The sequence below is a fragment of the Lepidochelys kempii genome, chromosome 24, assembly GCF_965140285.1.
Source record: "Lepidochelys kempii isolate rLepKem1 chromosome 24, rLepKem1.hap1, whole genome shotgun sequence".
In the NCBI taxonomy this organism is placed as follows: Eukaryota; Metazoa; Chordata; order Testudines; family Cheloniidae; genus Lepidochelys; species Lepidochelys kempii.
The window spans coordinates 859,226-883,594 of NC_136403.1; the positions used below are offsets into that span (position 1 = coordinate 859,226).

Genomic DNA, 24,369 nt, shown 5'->3' on the forward strand with positions numbered 1-24,369 from the left:
GTGCCTGAATCCACCCTTGTCAGACAGGAACACGCAGGCTCCCACGTCGTCCCGATGGCAGCTCGCCCCACGGCGCAGCCAGCCCCGACGGGCACCGGCGCAGCCAGGGGGCCCTGGGCAGGAGTCCCAAGGGCAGCCCCGGCTCGCTCACCTGTCGCGGCCTCTCCCTGCAGCGTCTCCAGGTGCTTGGAGAGGCAGCGCCGGGCTGGTGACTCAGCCCAAGTCCCGGCCGCAGACAGGGAGTTGAACCCAGAAGTGCCTCCTCCCGCCCCCCCAACCCCCCTCCTCTCCCAGCGCCGGGGAGAGAACCCAGGAGTCCTGGCCCCCCGCCCCCCCCGGGGACTGGCGCGCTGGCTCCAGGGGGCTCCGTGCTCCCCGGCCCGGCCCGGCCCCGGTCTCCCCCGCTCACCTGCGCGCCGGGCGCCCCAGCCGGCTCCGAGGTCCCGCGGCTCGGGGCCGGACTCGCGGCGGTGCCCGGGGAGCCCCGAGCCGCAGCCGCCCAGGGCCCAGAGCAGCCCGAGGAGCAGCCGCAGCCCCAGCCCCATGGCTCGGCTCAGCCGCCGGTCCTGGCTCCTGGCGTGCGGGGCGCCGCGGCTGCGGGTTTATCCCGGTCCGGGTCCCGGTCCCGGACCCAGCCCCGATCCGGCCGGGCCGCCCCCGCCCTCCCGGCTCGCACGGAGCGGGGCCGGGCCTGGCAGCGCCCGCTCGGCCGGGGAGGGGAACTTCCCGGCCGGCCCTGCCAGGGCTCGGGGCTACGCCCAGCGAGCTCCGCCTCCGCCCGTCCGCCCGGCCCCCGGGGAGCTGGGCATCGCCCGCCCCCAAGTGCCCTGCCCCCAAACACCCCCTGCTCCCCACCCCTGCCCCACAACTGCCCTGCCCCCAAACACCCCCTGCTCCCCATCCCTGCCCCTCAACTGCCCTGCCCCCAAACACCCCCTGCTCCCCATCCCTGCCCCTCAACTGCCCTGCCCCCAAACACCCCCTGCTCCCCATCCCTGCCCCACAACTGCCCTGCCCCCAAACACCCCCTGCTCCCCATCCCTGCCCCTCAACTGCCCTGCCCCCAAACACCCCCTGCTCCCCACCCCTGCCCCTCAACTGCCCTGCCCCCAAACACCCCCTGCCCCTCAACTGCCCCTCAACTGCCCTGCCCCCAAACACCCTCTGCCCCACTCCCCACCTCTCTGATCCCTCTGCCCTGCTCACTCCCCAGCCCCTGTGCCCCCAAATCTCCCCCTGTGTCCCCACTCTGTCGTCCCCCCCCCCCGGAGGAAGGGGCTAACAGGAGAGGCTTTTCCTGCTGCCAAGGCTTCAGGACGACCTCGCTGGGTTGGGAGCCAGGGGGTCGCTTGGGGGGGGGGGCAGCCTTTGAATGAGGAGTTGGGTCCACATGTCCTGGAGCTGAGTCATACAGAACTCTGGCCTCAGTGGTGCTGGCTCCCAGCTGCTCTCGCTGGGTCATGGGCATTGAGGGGTGGGGCAATGGGCCGGGACACCAAAGCTGGAAGGGGAGAGTTGAGGATCAGCCCCTGCACTGCAAACACCAGCTCCCGGGGACTGCCCTGACCACAGGCTGCCAGCAGGGTTTGAACCCGGGACACTAGCACAGGCCTCCTCCCCTGGAGCTAAAGGACTAACTCCCTCAGCTGGCAGGAGTAGCAGGCTGTTATCCTGTCTGTGCACCAGCTGCTCGAGGGGGACATGAGACAGAGACGGTTTCAGCAGCACAGGGGCAGCCGCCAAGGCCAAGAGCAGCGTCTGTTTAATGAGCCAGGAGCCCCGTCCTGGGGAGGAACCTCCCACTGGCCCCCCCACGCCTCAGTCCGCGTATGTCATCTGCTCCTCGCTGCTGCTGTCTCCAGGCAGGGGCGTGCGGCCAGGGGTGCAGGCGAAGCAGATCTGCCCCATGTCCCTCCAGCAGGACTGGCAGTATGTGGTGCCGCAGGTGGGCGTGGGGCACTGCGGGGAGGCAGGCGAGCCGCACAGCACACAGTACCGGGGCAGAGAGCGGCGCAGACGTGGCCACCAGAGGTAGAAACGCTCCAGCAGGGGCTTCTCCTGCAGAAGGGACAAGGCCAGGGGCTCTAAGTGGGGGTGGGCAGCGGGTCCTTCTCCCCAGGGACTCCGTGACAGGCAGGTTCCCTGGGGCTTTTGCTTGGCATCCTCCCCACAGCCCAGCCCGGGATCTTGTCCCGGCTGTGGGTCAGAGTGGGAGCCAGCCCCCGTGATGTGACGTGGGCCCCAGCTGCTGTGAGCAGGGGAAGCCCTGGCCTGGAATCCGCGACGGCAGACAGCGTGGGGGAGAAGCAGGAGTACCGTGAGCTGGGGAGGGCTGTGGGGGGCGGGGTGGCCATCCACCTGTGGCAACGGGCGTGGAACATCCCCCACAGGCAGGCGAGCGTGTGCACAGGTGTGCAGAGGGTGTGTGCAATGGCTCCCCCAAGCATGTGCGAGTATGTGCACAAGTGTGCAAAGGGGCGGGCCCATCAGGCTGAGTGTGGCTGCTCTCTCCACAGGCGCACAGAGGGGCGTGTTGCCCTGGGCGTGCAAGGCCGTTGGCGAGCTGCGGGGCAGGCAGAGGTGTGTGCATATGTGGGGACTGCAGGGCCATCCCTGTCCCTCGTCATCCCCGTGCCCTGCCCAGCCCGACGCCTGCACTCACAAAAGCCTGGTGCCGCCGGGCATGCCGGGCGATGCGTCTCCCCTGCAGCCGGACAAAGGCCTGGCGTTTGTGTAGCAGCTCGTTGTACAGGAAGAGAACCCGCTTCTTCTCCCGCTGGCCGGAGGGCAGAGCCTGAGGGGCAGCGGGGGCAGGGCGACAGAGCCCCCCCCCCCAGCTCCACTCCCCTGGGATCTGGGGGTGACCCTGCCCCCCAGGAGTCTGGGGAGAGTGGGGTCTGAGCCCCCAGCCCAGGCAGGGGGCCCTGGCTGGAACCCACCTGGGCCCGATTAACAGAGACAGGAAGGAGGGGGGTGTGGAGGGACCAGAGGAGAGATGGAGGAAGAGGAGAAACATAGGGGGGTGTTGGAGATAGAGGGGAGGGAGGAGTCATGGGGGGAAGAGGTCAATGGGGGGCTCTCGGGGCAGGGGGTGGGGTCAGTGGGGGGGTCTCGGGGGCAGGGGAGGGGGCCGTGGGAGGCAGGGGCCTCACCTTGGGGAAATAGAAACATAGGGGGGTGTTGGGGATAGAGGGGAGGGAGGAGTCATGGGGGGGAGAGGTCAGTGGGGGGCTCTCGGGGCAGGGGAGGGGGGTCAGTGGGGGGGTCTCGGGGGCAGGGGAGGGGGCCGTGGGAGGCAGGGGCCTCACCTTGGGGAAATAGAAACATAGGGGGGTGTTGGGGATAGAGGGGAGGGAGGAGTCATGGGGGGGAGAGGTCAGTGGGGGGCTCTCGGGGCAGGGGGTGGGGTCAGTGGGGGGGTCTCGGGGGCAGGGGAGGGGGCCGTGGGAGGCAGGGGCCTCACCTTGGGGAAATAGAAGGCAGCAATGATGCGACGCAGACGGTAGGCATACACCTGCCCCAGGCACAGCAGCACCAGGGCCCCCAGGGGCAGGCAGCTGGCCAGGTAGTCGCTCTGTGTCATGGCCTGGGGCTGCGGAAGGCAGGCTGCAGGGGGGGGTCGGACGGACAGACAGGCAGGGTGAGGCCTCGGCTCCATGTTCCCCTCGTCCCATTCCCCGCCCCCACCCCGGAGCAGCCAGAGCTCTGAGAAGGGGAGGGGGCACTGCCCTGGGGTCTCACTCGGGAGGCCCCCAGTGAATTCCCTGAGGGGAGGGGGAGCAGGGCACAGATGCCCAAGGCCGTGGACAGCAGCTGGGCTTGGCCTGGGCAGTAGCCCCGCAGCTGGGCAGAGATGGGCCAGGCCGCGGGAGCCTGCACCCGCAGGATCCCCACGTCTGGGGGAGGGCACCCTCCGTGTGGGGGAGGGGCGTCCATCTCCCCCCTCACCCAGGTTAGTCGACTCCAGCGCCATCTCGGAGGACGTGTTCAAGGCTCCAATGGTGCTTCGGAGAAGCCGGGCCAGCAGAGAGTGGCCCCCGACCCGCACCTCCAGGTGGTGGCTGCCTGCAGCAGGTGGAGAGATGGGGTCGTGAAGAGAAGGAACCTGGGGGACACACGCAGGTGGGGGTCTGCAGGGGCCTAGGGAAGGCAGGGAGGGGAGTTGACGAGCCCTGCCTGTGGGGCTGGAGTGCGGGTGCCCCCTGTGATGAAGTGGGACTCTTCTTAATCTTTTCTCCAAATACTGTGTGGGTGCCTCAGTTTCCCCTATGCAGTTCTTAAGTCTCTAGGTGGTGGGATCAGGGGGTGTGACTGTTGCCGAGCCCTAGAGGGCCAGTGTGATGGTGTCTGCACAGAGAATGGCCGACACCCGGTCTCCTGGCCACTGAGGTCAGGTGGCCTCCTTCCCCGGGAGAGAGACAAAGGCCAGAGGAGGGGCTGGAGGGACTTTCAGTTTAGAGCCAGCTGGGGAAATGGACGGAGGCCCAGAACCGGGGCCTGGGCTCCCTACCCCCAAAGATAGACCTGACTGAGGGGTCCTGGTCTCTGCACCTACAAGGTCTGTGTTAGACCATGTTCCTGTCATCTAATAAACCTCTGTGTTACTGGCTGGCTGAGAGTCACGTCTGACTGCGGAGTTGGGGGGCAGGACCCTCTGGCTTCCCCAGGACCCCGCCTGAGTGGACTCGCTGTGGGAAGTGCACGGAGGGGCAGAGGAGGCTGAATGCTCCGAGGTCAGACCCAGGAAGGTGGAGCCGGGGGAGCTGTGTGTCCTGCAGACAGGCTGCTCCCAGAAAGGAGACTTCCCCAGAGTCCTGCCTGGCTTCGTAGGGAGCAGGTCCAGAGCATCGCCCGGGGACTCCGGGACACCCCCAGCCAGAAGTTGTGAAAGGCACTTGCCGCTGCTGAAGGGAGGCCACCATCCAGAGATGGTACCATGGGTCTGGGGGCACGGCCCCCTCTGGGGACGGTGCCCTGGGGCTGGGGTGCCGGGGGTCAGCTGCCTGTGCCAGGCACTCACTGCGGAAGGAATACTGCACAAAGGAATGGTGCCGGATGACGCTGAACATGGTGTAGAGCACGTGGTCCAGGCCCCAGGCCAGCAGCAGGAAGAGCAGTGGGGGGATGCACTCCAGCAGCTCCAGCATCTGGGGGGGTGCGGGTGCGTTACAGCCTCCCCCAGGCCCGCCAAACGTCCTGCAATCCCAGCCCAGTGCTCCCCCAAAGCACGCCGCGCGATGCTCGCTCAGCGCCAGCCCCACGGGAGTCATGCTGCCAGGCAGCCAGGAACACCCTGTGCCAGCGTGGGCCCCCGGCCCCCACTCACCAGGCTCTTCAGCTCGGGCGGCTGCACGGCCAGCCTGCATGGGAAGATCACGCCGGAGACCTCGGCCCGGCACAGGGGCAGCAACGTGCGCTTCTTCTGGAGAGACAAAGCGGGGCTGGCACCCAGGGCCTGCCCCTCCCAGGGGCCCTCACCCCCCCCTCCTGGGGGCACCCAGGGCCTGCCCCTCCCAGGGGCCCTCACCCCACCTCCTGGGGGCACCCAGGGCCTGCCCCTCCCAGGGGCCCTCACCCCCCTCCTCCTGGGGGCACCCAGGGCCTGCCCCTCCCAGGGGCCCTCACCCCCCTCCTCCTGGGGGCACCCAGGGCCTGCCCCTCCCAGGGGCCCTCACCCCCCCTCCTGGGGGCACCCAGGGCCTGCCCCTCCCAGGGGCCCTCACCCCCCCCTCCTGGGGGGGCCCTCACCCCACCCCTCCTGGGGGCATCCAGGGCCTGCCCCTCCCAGGGGCCCTCACCCCACCCCTCCTGGGGGCACCCAGGGCCTGCCTCTCCTGAGGGCTGTCCCCCCACCCTTCCTGAGGGCACCCAGGGCCCGCCCCTCCTATGGGCCCTCACTCCATCTCCTGGCCAGGGGCATTCACCTGGAATAGCCAGAGTGCAGGACAATTTGTGGACTCTCTGCCTGGGACCCTATCCCCGAGTCCACCGATCCCCAGCCCACGGCTCCCCGTGCCCTCCCCAAGCCGGCCAGGTGCCCTCACCTGCTTCCAGCGCCGGGCATCAAGCTGGCGGAAGTAGGTGGTGACGTAGAGGTTGTCGAAGCGGATGTCGTGGTTGTAGTGGTTTGTGTAGGAGAAAGCGCTGGGAGACGAGTGGGGGGAGCTGAGACCTGGGGCCCCACTGAGCCCCACCCCCCCATGCTGGGCACTGACAGACAGGCACATGGGGCACAAAGCCCCTTGCTGCCAGGGGAGGCCTGGTCCCAGAGTCCACACAAGCCCCAGGGCTCACACAGCTCATCCACAGCTCGCAACGGGCTTTATAAGGGCAGGATCCCAGTCTCTGTTTTACACACGGGGAAACTGAGGCACGGAGTCGGGACAGGACTTGCCCCAGGTCACCCAGTGGCCAAGGTGGGACTAGAAGCCCAGTCTCCAGAGTCCCAGGCCGCACTCTACCTGCTAGGCCAACCTGCCTCCCATAACACCCCCCAGGGCATGTGGGAGTGGGGGCTCGGGGCCCGTCCCATGCTCCCCGGGCCGGGTGGCCGAGCTCACGCGATGAAGATGAAGAGGAAGGTGCAGGAGAGCAGCAAGCGCAGCACGGAGATGGTCTGGCTCAGCCGGGCGCTCTGCTGACGCACGTGCGAGGTCACCTCCTCGGTGAGCCGCTCCCGGGACACGTTTGCGCCCACCAGTGTGTCCTGGGGCTCATGCTGGGGGGCAGAGAGCCTGTCAGTGGAGGGGGTGCAGCCCTCCCCAGGGCCTCAGCAGGCGTGGGGGCTGGGCAGTTCACCTCCGGGGGCACTCTGTAAGGGGGGTGCTACGCTCCATCGGGGCCTGGCTGGGGAGAAAGGTCGGGCTCAAACCCGGGAGGTGGGGAAGATGTTACACCTCAGGGGGGGCACTCGTTCTGCCTAGAGTGGTGAGGGAGGTAGTGGGGGGGTCACATCTTGGGGGGAGGGCCGGGGATCACACCCTAGGGTGGGGGAGGGGCATTCACACCTTGACGACCAGCTGGGCGCTGAAGTCCTGGCTGATGCCGACCACGGAGCTGTTCACCTTGTCATAGGTCTGGCCGAAGTTCCCCTCCACGGGGATCTTGTCCCTGCACCATGGGTACATCACTGCAGGGGGGGGGGTGTGTGTGAAGTGATCTGCATGGAGTGGGGAGCGCCCCACTTGCCCCCATCCTGCCGCAGTGTGATGAAGCGGGACTGTTCTTAATGTTTCCTCTGCATAGTGTGGGGGTGCCTCAGTTTCCCCTAGGCAGTTCTTAAGTATCTAGGGGGTGGGGTAAGGGTGTATGATCCTTGCAGAGCCCTAGAGGGCAGGTGTGTGCAGGGGTCTGGACACAGGGAATGGCCAGAGGCATTTGGTGCTGGAGGGGGAGGCCAGCCAGCCCCAAACTGAAACCCTCTCCAGCCCCTCCTCCTCTGGGCTTTGTCCCTTTCCCAAGCCAGGAGGTCACCGGATCCCTTTGTTCTCCAACCCTTTAGCTCTCACCTTGCGGGGGGGGGGGGGCAGTGAGGGAAGGGCCCAGGCCATCAGTTGCGAGGAAACAGGGTGTCGGCCATTCTCTGTGTCCAGACCCCTGCACACACCTGCCCTCTAGGGCTCTGCAATGATCATACACCTTACCCCACCCCCTAGATACTTAAGAACTGCCTAGGGGAAACTGAGGCACCCCCACACTATTCAGAGGAAACATTAAGAACAGTCCTGCTTCGTCACACACAGCCCCACCTGTCCCTCCCACCCGGGGTGCTCAGGGCTGCTAAAGGCGGTGGGGGGGCTTCCTGGCTCTTCTGGTCTCTGAGTTGGATGCTCTGCCGGGGTCTGGCAGCACCAGGGCCCCGCATGGGAGAGGACCCCAGCATGGGGGGAGCAATGGAATGAAGGGGTCTCACCCTCCCCGCCGCACCCCCTACGTCCCTGGACCTGGGCACACAGCAGCCCTGCTCTCCTCAGCCTGGGGCTCCCAGCTCCTCCACCATGGGGTCACCCTCTGGCCACCTCCTCTCCCCCAAAGCTGCCCCCAGCACAGGGGCTCCCTGGAGACTCACCCTGCACCACGTGGCAGAGGAACTTGAACTTCATGGGTAGGCAGAGCAGGTGGCTGATGAGGGGCACAGTGATGCTCCGCTGGCAGGCCTTGTGCTTGGCATCGAACCAGGCCTGGCAGCGCCTGATGGCCTCGTCAACTACGTCTGGGGAGGGAGCAGGTCACTGGGGCGTCTCGCCACGGCCCAGCGCAGCCCCCGGCTCAGCTGCACCCAGAGAGCGGAGCCGCAGCCCTGCCTGGTGCAGCCTGGCCCTGCCTTGGCCGCCTGGCACTGGGCCCCCCGCCCCACCCAGCCTGGGCACACTCACATTTGCAGCGCAGTTTGGTTTTCTGCTCGTACATCTGCTGTGTGCTGGGGGCGCGGTGCCCCTGTGCCCGGCGCGGGCGCCTCACGCCGTACCCCGCCTCACTGGCCACCTGCTTGTTCAGCCCCGCAAAAGCCTGCCAGATGTTCCGGGTCTCCGCATTGAGGGTCCGCCCGCCCTTCTGCTGGGGAAAAGGTGCTCATGGGGGGGGGCAGGTCTGCCCATGGGGGGGCGGAACCCTGCCCTGGGCTGAGTGGGGGACCCCCAGGCTCCACCACCATGTGCAGCCCTTACTCCAGTGCCCATCCCCAACCGCCCAGCTCCTCTGCCCGCCCAGCTGGGCTCCCCAGTGCTCAGCACCCCCTGGCCGGGCTCCCCAGTGCTCTGTGCCCTCCCCCCAAGCCGGGCTCCCCAGTGTCCCTGCGCCCCTCCCCCAGCCAGGCTCCCTGGTGTCTCTGTGTCCTACCTAGCCAGGCTCCCCAGTGCTCCAGGCCAACCCCCCGACCCCCCACACTCCCTCCACTGCACACACACCCCAGCCAGGCTGCCCTGTGCCCTCCCTGGCCCCAGCTCCTCATTGCCCGTCCCGGCCGGGCTCCCGCCCGTGCTCCCTGCTCCTCACCACCAAGTCTCGCAGCATGGCACGCAGGGGGGCCGTGGACACCCTCCAGATCTGCCGGCTGTGGTTGATCTGCAGCTCCACGGTGCAGCCCACGGAGTGGATCACCTCGTCCAGGTTGTGCCACATGTTGGCGATGGGGCCTGGGGATGGGCCGTGCGGCCAGGTCACAGCCTCCCCACGCCAGGGCAAGGCCCGTAGCCAGAACCACCTGGCAGCCCCCACCCTGCACCAGAACCACCTGGCAGCCCCCTGCTGAGATGGGGTGAGAAATGCAACCCCCCTCACCATACCCTGAGTGAGGGCGCAGTGGGGAGTGGGGGTCACCCCCAGGTACCCAGGTGAGGGTGCAGTGGAGGGCGGGGTGATGTTATTGACACAAACTGGGACCATATAGATCATTGTTGCAACCAAGGTCCTATAGTGGCATCAAATCTTGTATAAAGGGGGTCAAATAAGGTGTCTAAGACACGGTTATGGTTGGCTGGTTAGGGTTATGCTGTCTGGGTGCACGTACGTACCATTTTTATATTTAAAGTGATCAGTATTGGCTCTGTACTGTCTGTAGTTCAAACTTGTGCTAGGCTTCTGGGGGACACCTGTCACGGAGTGTGGGGGAGTCCGGGCCCTGCACCCCTCTTCCTGGGATTCACTGAGACTCTCAGCCAGCCAGTAACACGGGAGGTTTATTGGACCACAGGAACACAGTCCAAAACAGAGCTTGTGGGTACAACCAGGACCCCTCAGTCAAGTCCTTCTGGGGCAGCAGGGAGCTTAGACCCCAGCCCTGGGGTTCCCTGCGTTCCTCCACCCAGCCCCGAACTGAAAACTAAACCCCCCCAGCAGGCTCCCTCCTGCAGCCTCTGTCCACATTCCCGGGCAGAGGTGTCACCTCTCCCTCCTCCTCCCGGCTCGGGTTACAGGCTCTCAGGTCTCCCATTGAAACTCCCCTGCCACATTCCCAGGTCAACACTCCCCCCTCCCTGCTGCCCCAGACAGGTTGGGGTCAGCTCTGCCTGGCCTGCTGGATGGCCCATTAAGGACCATCAGCGATACAAGTGACCCATTGAGGGAAGGCAGACATGCCTGGGGACTCAGCCAGGTGGGCAGGGCCCTGCCTATGGACAGGACTCTGGGGTTTTCCAGGCCATGGGCTGGGCAGCTTGTCCTTGGGACAAAGAAAGAGAAGCCGCATGGCAAGAGACTTTGAAAAGCTGCCGCAGCTCCTCCATCTTCTCTTCAGTCCTGCTTCTGGCCTCTGGAGGGACTTTGCTGCAAACGGGAAGCTCTGAACCAAGGACTGAAGGACCCGTCCCAGCTGGGGATGTTCTCCAGAGACTTGATTTGAACCTGCAGCTTATTCCATCCCTGCTGCAGGCCTGAACCAAGAACTCTGCCATTGCTGTGTGTCACTGATTCCACTGAACCAGTTCTAGCCCTCATCTCCCGCTCTTTCTTTTGATGAATAACCCTAGAGATTTTAGATTGTAAAGGACTGACAACAGCGTGATTCGTGGGTAAGATCCGATTTGTATGTTGACCAGGGTCTGGGGCTTGGTCCTTTGGGATCGAGGGAACCTTTTTCTTTTATTGGGGTGTTGGTTTTCACCACCATCTGTCCCCATGGCGAGGGCTCTGGTGGGGATACTGGGGCACTGGGGTGTCTGAGGGAATTTGCTTGTGTGACGTGTGGTTAGCCAGTGGGGTGAGACCGAAGTCCTCTCTGGCTGGCTGGTTTGGTGTGCAGGAGACCCCAGCTTTGGGCTGTGACTGCCCTGCTCTAGGGAATATGTTTGTGGGGAGCAGGGGTCACACCAGGTGCCCGGTGAGGGGTCACTGCCCCGCCTTCTCCAGCCTCACCCCGGCTCCTTACCGTCATAGACGGCAGCCAGGACGTAGGTGAGCAGGTAGAGTCGCCCCTCCTTGCCCAGGAACTTGGGGGCGACCAGGAGGCTGGCACAGCGGAAGTGCGGGGAGACGCCCCAGCCCAGGGCGCTGACACCTGCAGGGGAAGGGGGCTGAGACAGCTGGTGGCTTCTCCCCACAGCCTGCCGCCCAGCTGAGCACCGGTGAGGCCAACCCGCCCCCCACCCACAGGACACAGGCACTGCTCCCCTTCCATGGGCACCCTCCCACCAGGGGGCACCCCCTGTCCTGAGCACCCTCCCACCAGGGGGCACCCCCTCTCCTGAGCACCCACCCACCAGGGGGCACCCCCTGTCCTGGGCACCCACCCACCAGGGGGCACCCCCCTCCTGAGCACCCTCCCACCAGGGGGCACCCCCTCTCCTGAGCACCCACCCACCAGGGGGCACCCCCTGTCCTGGGCACCTTCCCACCAGGGGGCACCGACCCCCTGGGCACCCACCTGCCAGCCCGTACATCAGCTTTATCTTGTGACCCTCGTCGATGCTCATGGGGAAGATGAGGAGCTGGGAGAGGCCTGGACAGCCAAGAAGCTGGAATGTGGGAGTTGCCCTGAGCCCCTCGGGCCCTTCCCTGCCCACAGATCCCTCCCTCCAGCCCCACCCCCCCCCACCCCCCAGCTGCACCATGCCCATGGGGCGGGGGGGCGGGGAGCGCTCAGGCCAGCTGCAGGAAGGCCACAGCCTGGCCAGCACAGGGCAATGGCCCCAATTTAACAAAATGGGGTTGGAGGCTGATGTGGCTAAACTGGGGTGACCCCCACCCCAATATCCCCCCGATACCCCAGTGCCCCCAGACACCCCAACATCCCTGTTGCCACCAATGCCCTGGCATTACTGGCCCCCATCACAGGCTCCCAAGCAGCCCCCCACATGTGTCCACCCCACCCGCTCACCCCCACAGCAGGGACCCCCGTCTCCCGGCCGTTCTGGGCACTAACACCCCCAAAGGCCTCCCCAGCCCCCCGACAGGGCCCGGCTGGGAGGGACTCACCGAGGGCCAGGAAGCCCCCGACGCCCGCACCCAGGAAGAACTTGCTGAGGCGGAACTGGTCAGGCTGGCTCCAGAGGAAGCGGGCACAGCTGGAGGGCAGCAGGCCCACGGCTCGCTTCAGGGCTGTGGGGAGAGATGGGGTAATACCAGGTCTCCCCAGCGCGCCACGGGGGGCATAACAGGGCGCTGGGGTTGAAGGGGCTGGGGCCCAGGCCAGGGTCCCCGAGGGGGGGTCTCACTTGTATTGGGCGGTTTCTGCCGCCTCGGTCTCCCCATGCCAGCTGTGCTCTCCTCCCCTCGCTGTGGCTCCAGGACCCCCTGCGCCCGCCAGTGCCCCGTCTCCCGGCAACGGGCAACGACGCCTGGGGCCCCTGCGCCCGCCAGTGCCCCGTCTCCCGGCAACGGGCAACAACGCCTGGGGCCCCTGCGCCCGCCAGTGCCCCGTCTCCCGGCAACGGGCAGCGACGCCTGGGGCCCCTGCGCCCGCCAGTGCCCCGTCTCCCGGCAACGGGCAACGACGCCTGGGGCCCCTGCGCCCGCCAGTGCCCCGTCTCCCGGCAACGGGCAGCGACGCCTGGGGCCCCTGCGCCCGCCAGTGCCCCGTCTCCCGGCGACGGGCAGCGACGCCTGGGGCCCCTGCGCCCGCCAGTGCCCCGTCTCCCGGCGACGGGCAACGACGCCTGGGGCCCCTGCGCCCGCCAGTGCCCCGTCTCCCGGCGACGGGCAACGACGCCTGGGGCCCCTGCGCCCGCCAGTGCCCCGTCTCCCGACGACGGGCAACGACGCCTGGGGCCCCTGCGCCCGCCAGTGCCCCGTCTCCCGGCGACGGGCCGCGACGCCTGGGGCCCCTGCGCCCGCCAGTGCCCCGTCTCCCGGCGACGGGCAGCGACGCCTGGGGCCCCTGCGCCCGCCAGTGCCCCGTCTCCCGGCGACGGGCCGCGACGCCTGGGGCCCCTGCGCCCGCCAGTGCCCCGTCTCCTGGCGACGGGCCGCGACGCCCGCCGTGAAACCCTGCCCGAGTGGGACCTGGCGGGGCCCTGGTGCCTGCGACTCTCTGGCAGTGGGCCACCGGGTCCCTGCGCCGCTGCACAGCTGCCCCCGTCCCCGCTGCCGCGGCCCCTTGGCCCCAGGCCAGGCTTGAACGCAGACTGGGCTGGTGAGAAGGAGAAACAAGGTCCCCCAGTAGCTGGTGCGGGCCAGGGCCAGCTGGGTGCTACCACCCCAGAGCCGCATGGGCCAGCCCCAGCATCTCCCGCAGCAGGGCCCAGCTGATCTCTGCATCACACAGCCCCCCGGCCCAGCCGAGCTCAACGCCCCCCCGGGCTGAGCAGGCAGGAGCCAGCCCCATGCTCACCCAGGCATGCTGGGAGCCGGGCGCCCCGCGGGCACCTGGAGCAGGAGAGAGCCGAGCAGGTGCGGGGTGGGGCAGGGAGGAGGCGTGGGGAGAGGGGCCGGGGGTCTGGAGGTGTCTGGGTCCCAGCGATGCCTTGTCTCTCTGCAGCCCCGGGCCCCGTTCCGTGGGGCGAAGCGGAGGATTCTCCTGCCCCGCGCCAGCTCTATGGGGCTTGTCTCAGCTCTCCGCAGGGCTCTGGGCACATCGAGGCAGGGCCCACGTCCCAGGAGCAGGAAGGGCAGTGGCGGGCCAGGGCTGGCGGGGGAGAGCCCCGTGCGGGGCGTGGTGTGCAGCGTGCGTGGCTTCGTCCTGGGCATGACCCTGGCCAGCCTCTACGGTGCCCTGGTGCTCTTCGCCCAGAGCTACAGCATCTGGTACTGCCTGGTGTCCACCGCCACCCTGGGCACCGGCCTGGGGCTGGGCATGGCCTTCTCCAGCAAGGTGCGCGTCACCGTCCTGCTCATGCTGCCCCACGTCTTCTCCAGTAAGTGCCCCCCGCCAGCCCCAGGGTCCCCAGCCCCCTGATCCCACAGGGACCAAAACCAGAGCCGGGATCACCCGGCGTCACACCCCCTGGGGTCCCCGGGCCCAGCCCGACATACCGGCCGTGCCCCTGCCTGGCAGACCCTGCGCGGCCACAGGAAGTGGGCAGAAGGGGCAGCTCGCCCCACACCCAGCGCCCAGCTCCCAGCCTGCCCCCCGGGGCACCCTGCATCCCCCCAGACCCTGCCCTGCCTGCCCCACTGACGCCGTGGGGTGCCTGCCGCCCCCTGCAGAGCAGGGGAAGAACATGCTTCTGCTGGTGGCGCTGGGCATGGCCATGCAGGGGCCCTGCGCCAACATCCTGCGGAACTTCGCCCGAGCGGCCCAGTCCGTGTCCTGCGGGGCCGAGCTCACCCTCAACCAGACGGCCGAGATGCTGCAGAGAGCCAGGGAGCCGCTGCTCAGTGAGACGGGGAGCGGGGGGCGGGGGGTCACAAGTGGGGAGCTGGGGGGCCAGGGAGGGATCCATTGTGGAACCTGGGGGGAGGGCTAGGTGTTTCAGGGGGATTGGGGCATCCCGTGGGGGGTGCTATGGGGTGCCCCATGTGGGGAGCAGCGGGAGGCCCTTGGGGGGGTGCTCACCATGTCCCCGCCCCCAGACGCCCTGACCAGGATCAAAGCCATCGCCCAGAAGGCCAAGGTGGTGGGCGACCGCGTCCGCAAGTTCTTCCGCTCCGTCATGGACTCTGTGCGACACGTTGGTGAGTTGGGGGGGGGGGAACAAGGCACCAACAGCGACTACCTCCTGCTGGCCCCCCCAGCCCAGGTCAGCTCAGCCTGCAGCCTGCTCAACCCACCCCCGGCCAGCCCCCCACCTGCCCCCAGCCAGCCCCCCAGGCCATGGCCCCCCACCTGTCCCTGGCTAGTCCCACCCAGGTCAACTCAGCTTGCTGCCTGCCCCCTCCCCTGGCCATAACCCCCCTCCTGTCCCACCCTGCCCCGTCTGACCCCACCCCCTCAGCCACCCAAAACCCCAATCCCCCGCTGCCAGCCCTCAGCCTATCTGACCCCTCACCCTAGCCAGCCCCCAAACAGCAACCCTCAACTTGTTCCTCCATACCTGCCTCCAGGCTGGGACCCCATTCGCTACCCCCAGCCAGCCCCCAACCCCAGTCCCGTGACCTGTCCCCCCACCCCTTCCAGCCAACCCGCATCCAGCCCCACTCCTGCTTCCGTTCTGTGTGCTTGCTCGGGCGGGGGGAGGTAGGCACCAGCTGTGGCTTGGAGCAAAGCCCATCTCCTGCACCCCACATGGTGCCCCATGGCCCTGCCCTCATGCCCCAATCCCCCCCACAGCCCCGTGCCCTCCATGGTGCTGCCCATATGCCCCCTCCCCTGTGCCCCATGATTCTGCCTTCATACCCTGTCTTGCAACCCCTTACTCATGGCCCTACGCCACCTTGCCCACCCTCGAACCCCTGCCCTGCTGCCCCCCAGGATGCCCTGTCATGCCATCCCCACAGCCCGGGCCCTGCGGAACGTGTGGTACTGGTTGGTGCACATGGGCGAGGTGTGCAACCAGGAGCTGGGTGCCCCCTACACCAAGTGCCTGCGACTCTTCGACAATGCCAAGGACGAGTGTGAGCGTGTCATCCCCGCCCTCTTCTTCCTCTGCTACATCCTCCTCCTCTTCAAGCCGCTCTGTGGCCTGGCCAATGGTGAGTTCCCAGGGCAGGGCCAAGGGTGAGTTCCCCAAGTGGGGCCAATGGTGAGTTCCCTGGGGGGAGGGCTAATGGTGTGTAAGTACGCTGAGGTGGGGCCAATGGTGTATGAGTGTCTCCAGGGGGCAGGCCAACAGTGAGTACCCTCCAGGGGGGCGGGGCCAACATCTCCAGGGGGCGGGGCTATGCTCAATCAGAGAATCCCAGCAATGTGGGGCTGGAAGGGACCACGAGGGTGCAGCCCCGGGTGCCAAGGCCGGACCCAGTGACTCTAGACCAGGGAGTGTGGGGCCCCCTTGGGGCCTGCTGGGTAGGGCTGGCCGAGGCAATAGGTCCGAAGCCCCCAGCCCACCTGGGCACAGCTCCCCCCATGCAGCCCACCACTTTCCCCACAGTGCTCCTGGTCTTCTGCGTCATCCCCCAGTACGTGGGGCCCTTCCTGCGGAGCAAAGTCGTGGCCCGTGAGTGCCAGGGGCCTGGGTGGGGTGGAGTGGGGTGGGGCGGGGAGGGGGGGCATATCCCCAGGACTCAGCCCTCCACGTGCTGGGGGAGGGCTGGCGTGTAGGCCTGGGAAGGGGCAGCCCCCCCAGCCATGTGCCAGCAGCATTGCACTGCCCAGTGTCCGTTTTCCCCTGGGCCCCAGCCCCCCTGCTCTTCCCCCAGGTCTCCCCCTCCTCCAGCCCACTGGGGTCTCCCCCACCCACAGCCCCCTGCCCCCTCCAGGTCTCCTCCCCCTCCAGTCCCCTGTAGGGATTCACATCCCCCCATGGCTCTGCCACCCAGGCCTTGCCCCCCTGCAGCTCTGCCCCCCCACCTCTCGCCCCCCTGTGGCTTTACCCCCCCACCTCTCACCCCCCTGCGGCTTTACCCCCCCACCTCCCTATAGCTCTGTCCCCCCACCTCTCGCCCCCCTGCGGCTTTACTCCCCCACCTCCCTATAGCTCTGCCCCTCCAGTTCTCACCCCCCTGTGGCTCTGCCCCCCCCCCGCATCTCTCACCACCCTGCGGCTTTACTCTCCCACCTCCCTATAGCTCTGCCCCTCCAGTTCTCACCCCCCTGCGGCTCTGCCCCCCCTCAGCTCTCACCCCCCACCCCGCGGCTCGCCCCCCCAGCTGTCCTGAGGGTGCTGAACCGCGTGCGCAGGGAGTTTGAGTTCAACATCTCGGCCGTGAACCAGTTCGACGTCAGCCTCAACTCCACCAAGAGCCTGGCCCAGGTGGCCCTGGACATCATGGAGGCCATTGGCCTGCGGCTGCAGCCGGCCCGTGAGGTGCTGAGCCTCTGCACACACATCTCCTCCGTCGTCCTCCTCTTCCTCTACCTACAGTGAGTGCTTCCTGGGGGAGCCCGCCGGGGACAGCCCCCGGGGCCCCTGCTCCAGCCACCAGACCCCATTGCCCCCAGAGCGGGGGGGAGAACCGGGGAGTCCTGGCTCCCAGCTCCCTGCTCCAACCACTAGACTCCACTTCCCTCCCAGAGCCAGAGGGGAGAACCCAGGAGTCCTGGCTCCCCTGCCCTACTCCTGGGGCTGCTCCCCCCTGTCACGGAGTCCCTGGGCGATGCTCTGGAACTGCTCCCCATGAAGCCAGGCAGGACTCTGGGGCAGTCTCCTTTCTGGGAGCAGCCTGTCTCCAGGACACACAGCTCACACAGCTTCCACCTTCCTGGGTCTGACCTCGGAGCATTCAGCCTCCTCTGCCCCTCCGCGTGCTTCCCACAGCCAGTCCGCCCAGGCGGGGTCCTGGGGAAGCCAGAGGGTCCTGCCCCCCACTCCGCAGTCAGACGTGACTCTCAGCCAGACAGTAAAACAGAAGGTTTATTAGACTACAGGAACATGGTCTAACACAGAGCTTGCAGGTGCAGAGAACAGGACCCCTCAGCCGGGTCCATTTTGGGGGGCAGTGAGCCAGACAACCACATCTTCTCTTCACTCCATGTCCCAGCCAGACCCAAACTGAAACTCCCTCCAGCCCCTCCTCCTCTGGGCTTTGTTCCTTTCCCGGGCCAGGAGGTCACCGGATTCCTTTGTTCTCCAACCCTTTAGCTCTCACCTTGCAGGGGGGAAGGGCCCAGGCCATCAGTGGCCAGGAAAGAGGGTGTTGGCCATTGTCTGTGTCCAGACCCCTGCACACACCTGCCCTCTAGGGCTCTGCAATGATCATACACCCTTACCCCACCCCCTAGAGACTTAAGAACTGCCTAGGGGAAACTGAGGCACCCCCACACTATTCATAGAATCATAGAATCATAGAATATCAGGGTTGGAAGGGACCCCAGAAGGTCATCTAGTCCAACCCCCTGCTCGAAGCAGGACCAATTCCCAGTTAAATCATCCCAGCCAGGGCTTTGTCAAGCCTGACCTTAAAAACCTCTAAGGAAGGAGATTCTACCACCTCCCTAGGTAACGCATTCCAGTGTTTCACCACCCTCTTAGTGAAAAAGTTTTTCCTAATATCCAATCTAAACCTCCCCCACTGCAACTTGAGACCATTACTCCTCGTTCTGTCATCTGCTACCATTGAGAACAGTCTAGAGCCATCCTCTTTGGAACCCCCTTTCAGGTAGTTGAAAGCAGCTATCAAATCCCCCCTCATTCTTCTCTTCTGCAGGCTAAACAATCCCAGCTCCCTCAGCCTCTCCTCATAACTCATGTGTTCCAGACCCCTAATCATTTTTGTTGCCCTTCGCTGGACTCTCTCCAATTTATCCACATCCTTCTTGAAGTGTGGGGCCCAAAACTGCACACAGTACTCCAGATGAGGCCTCACCAATGTCGAATAGAGGGGAACGATCACGTCCCTCGATCTGCTCGCTATGCCCCTACTTATACATCCCAAAATGCCATTGGCCTTCTTGGCAACAAGGGCACACTGCTGACTCATATCCAGCTTCTCGTCCACTGTCACCCCTAGGTCCTTTTCTGCAGAACTGCTGCCTAGCCATTCGGTCCCTAGTCTGTAGCTGTGCATTGGGTTCTTCCGTCCTAAGTGCAGGACCCTGCACTTATCCTTATTGAACCTCATCAGATTTCTTTTGGCCCAATCCTCCAATTTGTCTAGGTCTTTCTGTATCCTATCCCTCCCCTCCAGCGTATCTACCACTCCTCCCAGTTTAGTATCATCCGCAAATTTGCTGAGAGTGCAATCCACACCATCCTCCAGATCATTTATGAAGATATTGAATAAAACCGGCCCCAGGACCGACCCCTGGGGCACTCCACTTGATACCGGCTGCCAACTAGACATGGAGCCATTGATCACTACTCGTTGAGCCCGACAATTTAGCCAGCTTTCTACCCACCTTATAGTGCATTCATCCAGCCCATACTTCCTTAACTTGCTGACAAGAATACTATGGGAGACATAGAGGAAACATTAAGAACAGTCCCACTTCGTCACACCCCCTCAGCCTGGTGTCCCCGCAGGGCCCTACTCTATCGCAGACGGTACCTGCACGACGACGACTTCGACAACATCTATATCACCGAGCGCTTCCTGGCCATGGACGTACTGCGGGCGCGGCAGGGCAGGCCCACTGTGCTGCCCCTCTCCGCGCGGGAGAGCACCAAGTACATTTGCCCGGGTAAGGGGCTGAGGGCAGGGCCCAGCGGGGAGCAGAAGGGCAGGGCCTTGGGCCGAGGGGGCTGCTCCCACCCGTTCTCAATGGAGCACCGTCTCCCCCCTGGCACAGGCTCCCCGTTCCTGTCGCGCCGCGAGCGCTTCGGTTACAGCCTGGCCCTGGTCGGCGTCCTGCGTCACGTGCTCCTCGGCCTCACCCTCATCCTCCTTGACTACGGCGTCTTCTGGCTGCTTGACCTGGTCCGCTACCAGCTGCACGGCGAGATCGTCGCCAGGGGTGAGTGCCCCGGCCCAGCCCCCGCCCCTCCCCGGCCACCCTTCGGGGCTCCCTCTTTGGGCCGGCCGAGCCCCCTGGTGCCCCAGGGATGGCACACTGGGGAGCAGCACATTACCACTAACCTGGCCCTGCCGGAGACCGGGCCCCCAGCCACTCCCCGCCCACTCCCGGCCCTGCCAGCCTCTGGGCCCCAGCTGCTCCCCGCCCACACCCAGCCCCGCCAGCCTCTGGGCCCCAGCCGCTCCCCGCCCACACCCAGCCCCGCCAGCCTCTGGGCCCCAGCCGCTCCTGGCCCTGCCAGCCTCTGGCCCCCAGCCGCTCCCCGCCCACACCAGGCCCTGCCGGGGACCGGGCCCCCAGCCACTCCCGGCCCTGCCAGCCTCTGGCCCCCAGCCGCTCCCCGCCCACACAGGGCCCTGCCAGCCTCTGGGCCCCAGCCGCTCCCCGCCCACACCCAGCCCCGCCAGCCTCTGGGCCCCAGCCGCTCCCCGCCCACACCCAGCCCCGCCAGCCTCTGGGCCCCAGCCGCTCCCCGCCCACACCCAGCCCCGCCAGCCTCTGGGCCCCAGCCGCTCCTGGCCCTGCCAGCCTCTGGCCCCCAGCCGCTCCCCGCCCACACCAGGCCCTGCCGGGGACCGGGCCCCCAGCCACTCCCGGCCCTGCCAGCCTCTGGCCCCCAGCTGCTCCCCGCCCACACAGGGCCCTGCCGGAGACTGGGCCCCCAGCCGCTCCCCGCCCACACCGGGCCCTGCCGGAGACCGGGCCCCCAGCCACTCCCCGCCCACACCCAGCCCCGCCAGCCGCTGGGCCCCCAGCCACTCTCCGCCCACTCCCGGCCCTGCCAGTCGCTGGGCCCCCAGCCACTCCCTGCCCACACCCGGCCCTGCCAGTCGCTGGGCCCCCAGCCACTCCCTGCCCACACCCGGCCCTGCACTGACCCGGCCCATCTGCCCACAGCCCCCGTGGTGATGAGCGTCAGTGTGAACGGGACGGGCTACACGGGCGAGATCTACCGCGACCTGGTCTCGTCGTTCGACGCCCTGCAGCGTGGCAACGTCAGCGTGCTGTCCCGCCGGTGCCACCTACGTCCCGCCGAGCCGGACTACCGCACCTACCTGCTCATCGGTGACCAGCCGGGGGGGCGGGGGCGGGGGCGGGCACCCCCCCTCGCTGCCTGAGCAGGCCTGGGGACAGCCAGGTGCACGTGTGTGCTGGGCGTGCCCCGTCTGCGTGTGCGAGGCCCCGCGTGGCCAAACCTACGGCTCACCAGCCCGCAGGGGAGAGCTGCACCCACAGGGCTCAGCCTCAGCCCCCCTCCAATCAGCATGGCTGGCAGACGCCCCCCACTGTGCCCAGCACCTCCTCCCACATTGTGCCCCCCTGCTGTGCCCAACAGCCCCTGTCCCCCCACTGTGCCCAGCCCCCCACCTGTGACTGGCACCCCTTCCTGCTCACAGGCCTCATGTATGGCGTGTGCTTCTTCATCGCTATCTTCGGCAGCTACGTGGGGCGTTTGCGCAGGGTCGTGTGCGCCTCGTATTACCCCTCCCGCGAGCAGGTGAGAGCCCCCCGTTAGCCAGAGGGACGGTCGGCCTGGGCCCTTCCCTGGGCCCTCAGCCCGGGAATCTCTCCACACCCCCGCCAGCAATGGGCATGGTCCCCCCAGCCGCCCGCCCCGTGCCGCTCACACGCCCCCTCGCACCCAGCCCCTGCCCCTATGCTCATCCCAGGCCCAGCCCCCCCAGTGCTCACGCCCCCTCCCCCCATGGCGCTCACCCCCTTGTGCCCTAGGAGCGGACATGTTTCCTCTACAACAGCCTCCTGACGCGGCGGACAGGCCTGGCGAGCTCCCTGCTCCGGGCCACGAGGCAGCGGGCAGCCGACGAAGGCCACACCAACCTGCTCCTCATCCTCGCCTCCAGGTAAAGGAGCCCCCTCCCCCTGGGGGCCAGCCCCACGGTCTCGAGGGGCCAGTGGGAGCTTCGGAGCCAGGTGCCTGGGCAGGGTTGAACCGTCCCTGGGGCACCTGCAGGGGCCTGGTGCTGCCCGGGCCCCTGGGTCTTTCCATGCGGGGGCTCATGGGATCCATCCCAGGCCCTGGCGGCCAGCCTGCTCCATTCACTCCCGGGGAAGGAGCCAGGAGCCTGGCAGCACCGCGGCCCCTGACTGGCAGCTATGGAGACCTGGGGGGGGGGCCTGTGAGCCCCTAGTGCGAGGGATGGCATGACCCAGTCTGAGATCCCGCGGGCCTGTCCCCCCTACCCTGTGTAACCCCCTCTGTGACCACCTCATCAGCCCCCCCGCAGTGCAATCCCCCTTCCTGTGCAGGTTGAGTGACCCCCACACTGGGTAACCCCCACTCCCCACCCTGCAACCCCCCCACTGTGCAACTCCCTGTTGTGCATGCCCAGTGACCCCCCCCGTGCAATCCCCCCTCCTGTGAGTGACCCCTCCCCGGCGCTATGCCCATAGGTTGCCCCTGTGCGCCTGGCTGGCGCGGAGGATGGGCGTTCACCAGCAGTACTGCATGGGATGTGGGCGCATCAGCGGGGGGGCCGCCAGCCAGGACTTCATCACCTGCATCACCCCTGGCTGCAGAGGTAGGAAGTGGGGCGCAGGCGACAGCGAGGGGAGGGGAGCCTGGGACTGAGGGGGCAGCAGAGGGCAGGGCTGGAGGGGGAACGGGGGGTGGGTGACACCCCCCCGGGCATGGGCAGCCAGAGCGGAGTCTGACACCCCTCCCTGCCCTGCTCTGCTCCCCTCCCCAGGGATCTACTGCAGGGCATGCTACCAGCAGCTCAGCAATGTCTGCGCCATCTGCATGGCCCCCCTGGCCTACCAGGGCGACGTGGACGAAGAGATGTGAGTGAGGGCGGGAGGGGCACTCGTGCCCACCATGGGGCACAGAGCCCGCGGCAGGGGGGCTGGCATCAGCTGGGGCGTCATGGGCATGGCTTGCGTGACTTGTGCCCTTCAGGCAATGCCACGAGAACCCCCGGGGGAGGGGTGACATCCCCCCTCCCATTGGCTGCCTGCCCCACCGTCCCACCTCCTTGGGCAGGGTAGCCAATCAGCTGCTGGAGGAGGCAGGCCGTGTTCTCGCCCCCTCCGCTCTCATGGGGTGGGGAACAAAAGAAATAGGATCTCAGGCCGTGCCCCTTCCCCCCCACCCCCCCGGCTCCTGTGACCAATGAGATGGCTCCTCTGCCCCCCACCAACATCCAGCATAGAATGGGGAGAGGGGACCCCACTGCAGTGCCCCCCCCCGGCCTGGGAAAGTGGGTAAAGAGCCCCTGGAGGAGCAGAGGTGGGGCTGGGGGGGGAGAAGCAGGGCCAAAATCACCTTAATGAATCCGAGAGCCATGGAAACACTAATTGTCCCTCTCAGCACCAGGGTGGCGGGGAAATAAAAATCAAAACACCCCAAAACCCACCAGCTCATCTATATTTACAGATCTCTGGAGCATGGGGGCCAATCATGTAACGGTGGGGGGAGGGGGGTCCGATGCATTATTTCTGCCCTCCCCCCGGCTGGCATTGGCCGTTTGATGCCGGGCGTTTAGAGCTCCAACTTGGATAGCTGCCGACACAACATGCCAGCTGGGGCAGGGGGAAGGCGGCTCGGGGCTGGAGCTGGCGTTGCCGGCTGGGCCCTGGGCTAGGCTCCCCCCAGGGCTGGGGTCCAGGCTGTGGGCGGGTGCGAGCCCAGCGGGAGGAGGTGGCCCCCCTGCCACAGCCTTGCCCTGGGCCCCACAGCGACTCCAGTGACGAGGAGACCGTGGGGCTGTGGCTGGGTGCCCTGCGGGCGCTGCGGGGCCAGGAGCAGGAGCAGAGGTGCCGACTGCGCCAGCTGCTGCGAAGGCGTATCCGCCAGAGGGTGCAAGGCCGGGGGTCCTGCCGGCGCCTGCCCCAGGAGCTGGCCGAGTGGGTCTGGGCCCAGCTGGAGGAGGAGGAGAGCGGAGACAGCACTCCCAGCCCCAGGGCAGCAGCTGACGACAGCTCCAGGTGAGCGGCTGGGAACGGGGCAGGGGCGTAGGCCCACGGGGGCCAGGTCCAGGCGCCAGGGCCCATAGGGCAGAGCCCAGAGTATAGGGGAGGGCCCTTGCCTGCCCCACACTGCGTCAGCCCAGGCTGCCTTTCCACCCACTTTTCCGGCCTCCGCCCGCCCTGGCACGACTACAGCCCGGCCCGAAAGGCCGAAGGGATTTCGACTGGGGGGCCCTGTGACCTCATGCAGGGGTCTTGCTGCCACCCAAACACAGCCCAGTCCGGATTTCTGAAAGACAATGTTGGCAGCCGCGGGGGGGCGAGCTGAAGGGCCCTGGGGAGAGGGCTCCTGGCCCCCTGGAAGAAGCAGAGAGGGGAGGAGGAGGGAGAGCTGGTACACGGGGCCCAGCAGGATTGCATGGGAGGGGAGTGCAGGGGCCAGGTGCTGAAGGCCGATCTGCCAGCACTGATCTCATGGGCCTCCTCTCTCTGCCCCCCAGCGACCTGGACTTCAGCTACCAGAACCAGCCTGAGGACAGTGACGGGGAGGGAGGGGCCCTGCCGGGGCCCAGCCCCCCAGAGCGTGGGGAGCTGGAGGAAGTGAAGACAGTCCCAGATACCAGCCAGTGAGGGAAGCACCAGCAGCCTGGCCCGTGCCAAGGAGACAGATGCACAGGGCAGGTGGGGGCACTGGGCAGATGGTCCTGCCCCCCAATGCCCAGCTGGCTTCGGAGTTGCACAGACTCTGGCCTGGGCACCAGGGGGCTTCCCCCTGCCTGGGAGCCAGTCCCCAGGGACTGCGCGGGAGGAGCAGCAATTAATAAAGTGCCCTGGGGCTCAAGCTGATCTGTGCACTGAACTCTCTGCCACCGGGGGAGGAGGGGGGGCGGCGGCTCTGGGTGCAAGATGCCCCCCAGCAGGGCTATAAGGAGAGGGCCTAATGTCTGCATCCCCCCATCTCTCTGTGGCCAGGGGCTGCTGTTACCCTAGAACCCCCCATTTTTCCCCTGCCCCAACAG

General features: G+C 67.0%; 3 protein-coding genes across 11 annotated transcripts in view; 1 reads left to right on the forward strand and 2 right to left on the reverse strand.

The window, feature by feature from the left end:
* ADAM15 (ADAM metallopeptidase domain 15) overlaps window positions 1–753 on the reverse strand; it is a 30,465-nt gene extending 29,712 nt beyond the window's left edge. For 5 of the 9 annotated variants that reach the window (XM_073322880.2, XM_073322885.1, XM_073322883.1 and 2 more), the window contains exon 1: window positions 410–752. In XM_073322880.2, the coding sequence (XP_073178981.1) occupies window positions 410–545 (136 nt within the window). In that variant the 5' untranslated portion in view covers window positions 546–752. Of the gene's footprint in view, window positions 1–409 lie in introns of all 9 variants that reach the window. The other 4 variants (XM_073322887.1, XM_073322884.1, XM_073322881.1 and 1 more) reach the window with 2 other exon arrangements.
* A 1,065-nt stretch (window positions 754–1,818) lies between these two features.
* Window positions 1,819–12,186, reverse strand: DCST1 (DC-STAMP domain containing 1). Its single transcript, XM_073323470.2, has 16 exons — window positions 12,150–12,186; window positions 11,911–12,033; window positions 11,360–11,434; window positions 10,865–10,993; window positions 8,995–9,134; window positions 8,376–8,553; window positions 8,069–8,212; window positions 7,008–7,129; window positions 6,561–6,718; window positions 6,045–6,144; window positions 5,327–5,422; window positions 5,021–5,147; window positions 3,949–4,065; window positions 3,464–3,606; window positions 2,663–2,776; window positions 1,819–2,058 (listed from the first exon to the last, which is right to left on the reverse strand). The coding sequence occupies exons 1-16, from the start codon at window positions 12,184–12,186 to the stop codon at window positions 1,819–1,821; spliced, it is 2,043 nt and encodes a 680-aa protein (XP_073179571.1).
* A 1,282-nt stretch (window positions 12,187–13,468) lies between these two features.
* On the forward strand, window positions 13,469–23,980 carry DCST2 (DC-STAMP domain containing 2). Its single transcript, XM_073323471.2, has 15 exons — window positions 13,469–13,787; window positions 14,080–14,250; window positions 14,446–14,547; window positions 15,310–15,504; window positions 15,903–15,968; window positions 16,621–16,834; window positions 18,933–19,090; window positions 19,199–19,363; window positions 20,321–20,488; window positions 20,821–20,921; window positions 21,155–21,285; window positions 21,836–21,963; window positions 22,132–22,225; window positions 23,120–23,287; window positions 23,851–23,980. The coding sequence occupies exons 1-15, from the start codon at window positions 13,469–13,471 to the stop codon at window positions 23,978–23,980; spliced, it is 2,310 nt and encodes a 769-aa protein (XP_073179572.2).
* Window positions 23,981–24,369: the final 389 nt, after the last annotated feature.

What these genes read in the sequence shown, in the direction of transcription:
- DCST1 (XM_073323470.2), bottom strand. Translation starts at nt 12,186, where the DNA reads ATGGGGAGACCGAGGCGGCAGAAACCGCCCAATACAA. An exon ending in GCAGAAACCGCCCAATACAA is followed by an intron (nt 12,034 to 12,149) that starts GTGAGACCCCCC and finishes CTCTCCCCACAG; the next exon opens with CCCTGAAGCGAGCCGTGGGC. An exon ending in GCTGATGTACGGGCTGGCAG is followed by an intron (nt 10,994 to 11,359) that starts GTGGGTGCCCAG and finishes CTTCCCCTGCAG; the next exon opens with GTGTCAGCGCCCTGGGCTGG.
- DCST2 (XM_073323471.2), top strand. Translation starts at nt 13,469, where the DNA reads ATGGGGCTTGTCTCAGCTCTCCGCAGGGCTCTGGGCACATCGAGGCAG. An exon ending in CCGCACCTACCTGCTCATCG is followed by an intron (nt 20,489 to 20,820) that starts GTGACCAGCCGG and finishes TCCTGCTCACAG; the next exon opens with GCCTCATGTATGGCGTGTGC. An exon ending in ATTACCCCTCCCGCGAGCAG is followed by an intron (nt 20,922 to 21,154) that starts GTGAGAGCCCCC and finishes CTTGTGCCCTAG; the next exon opens with GAGCGGACATGTTTCCTCTA.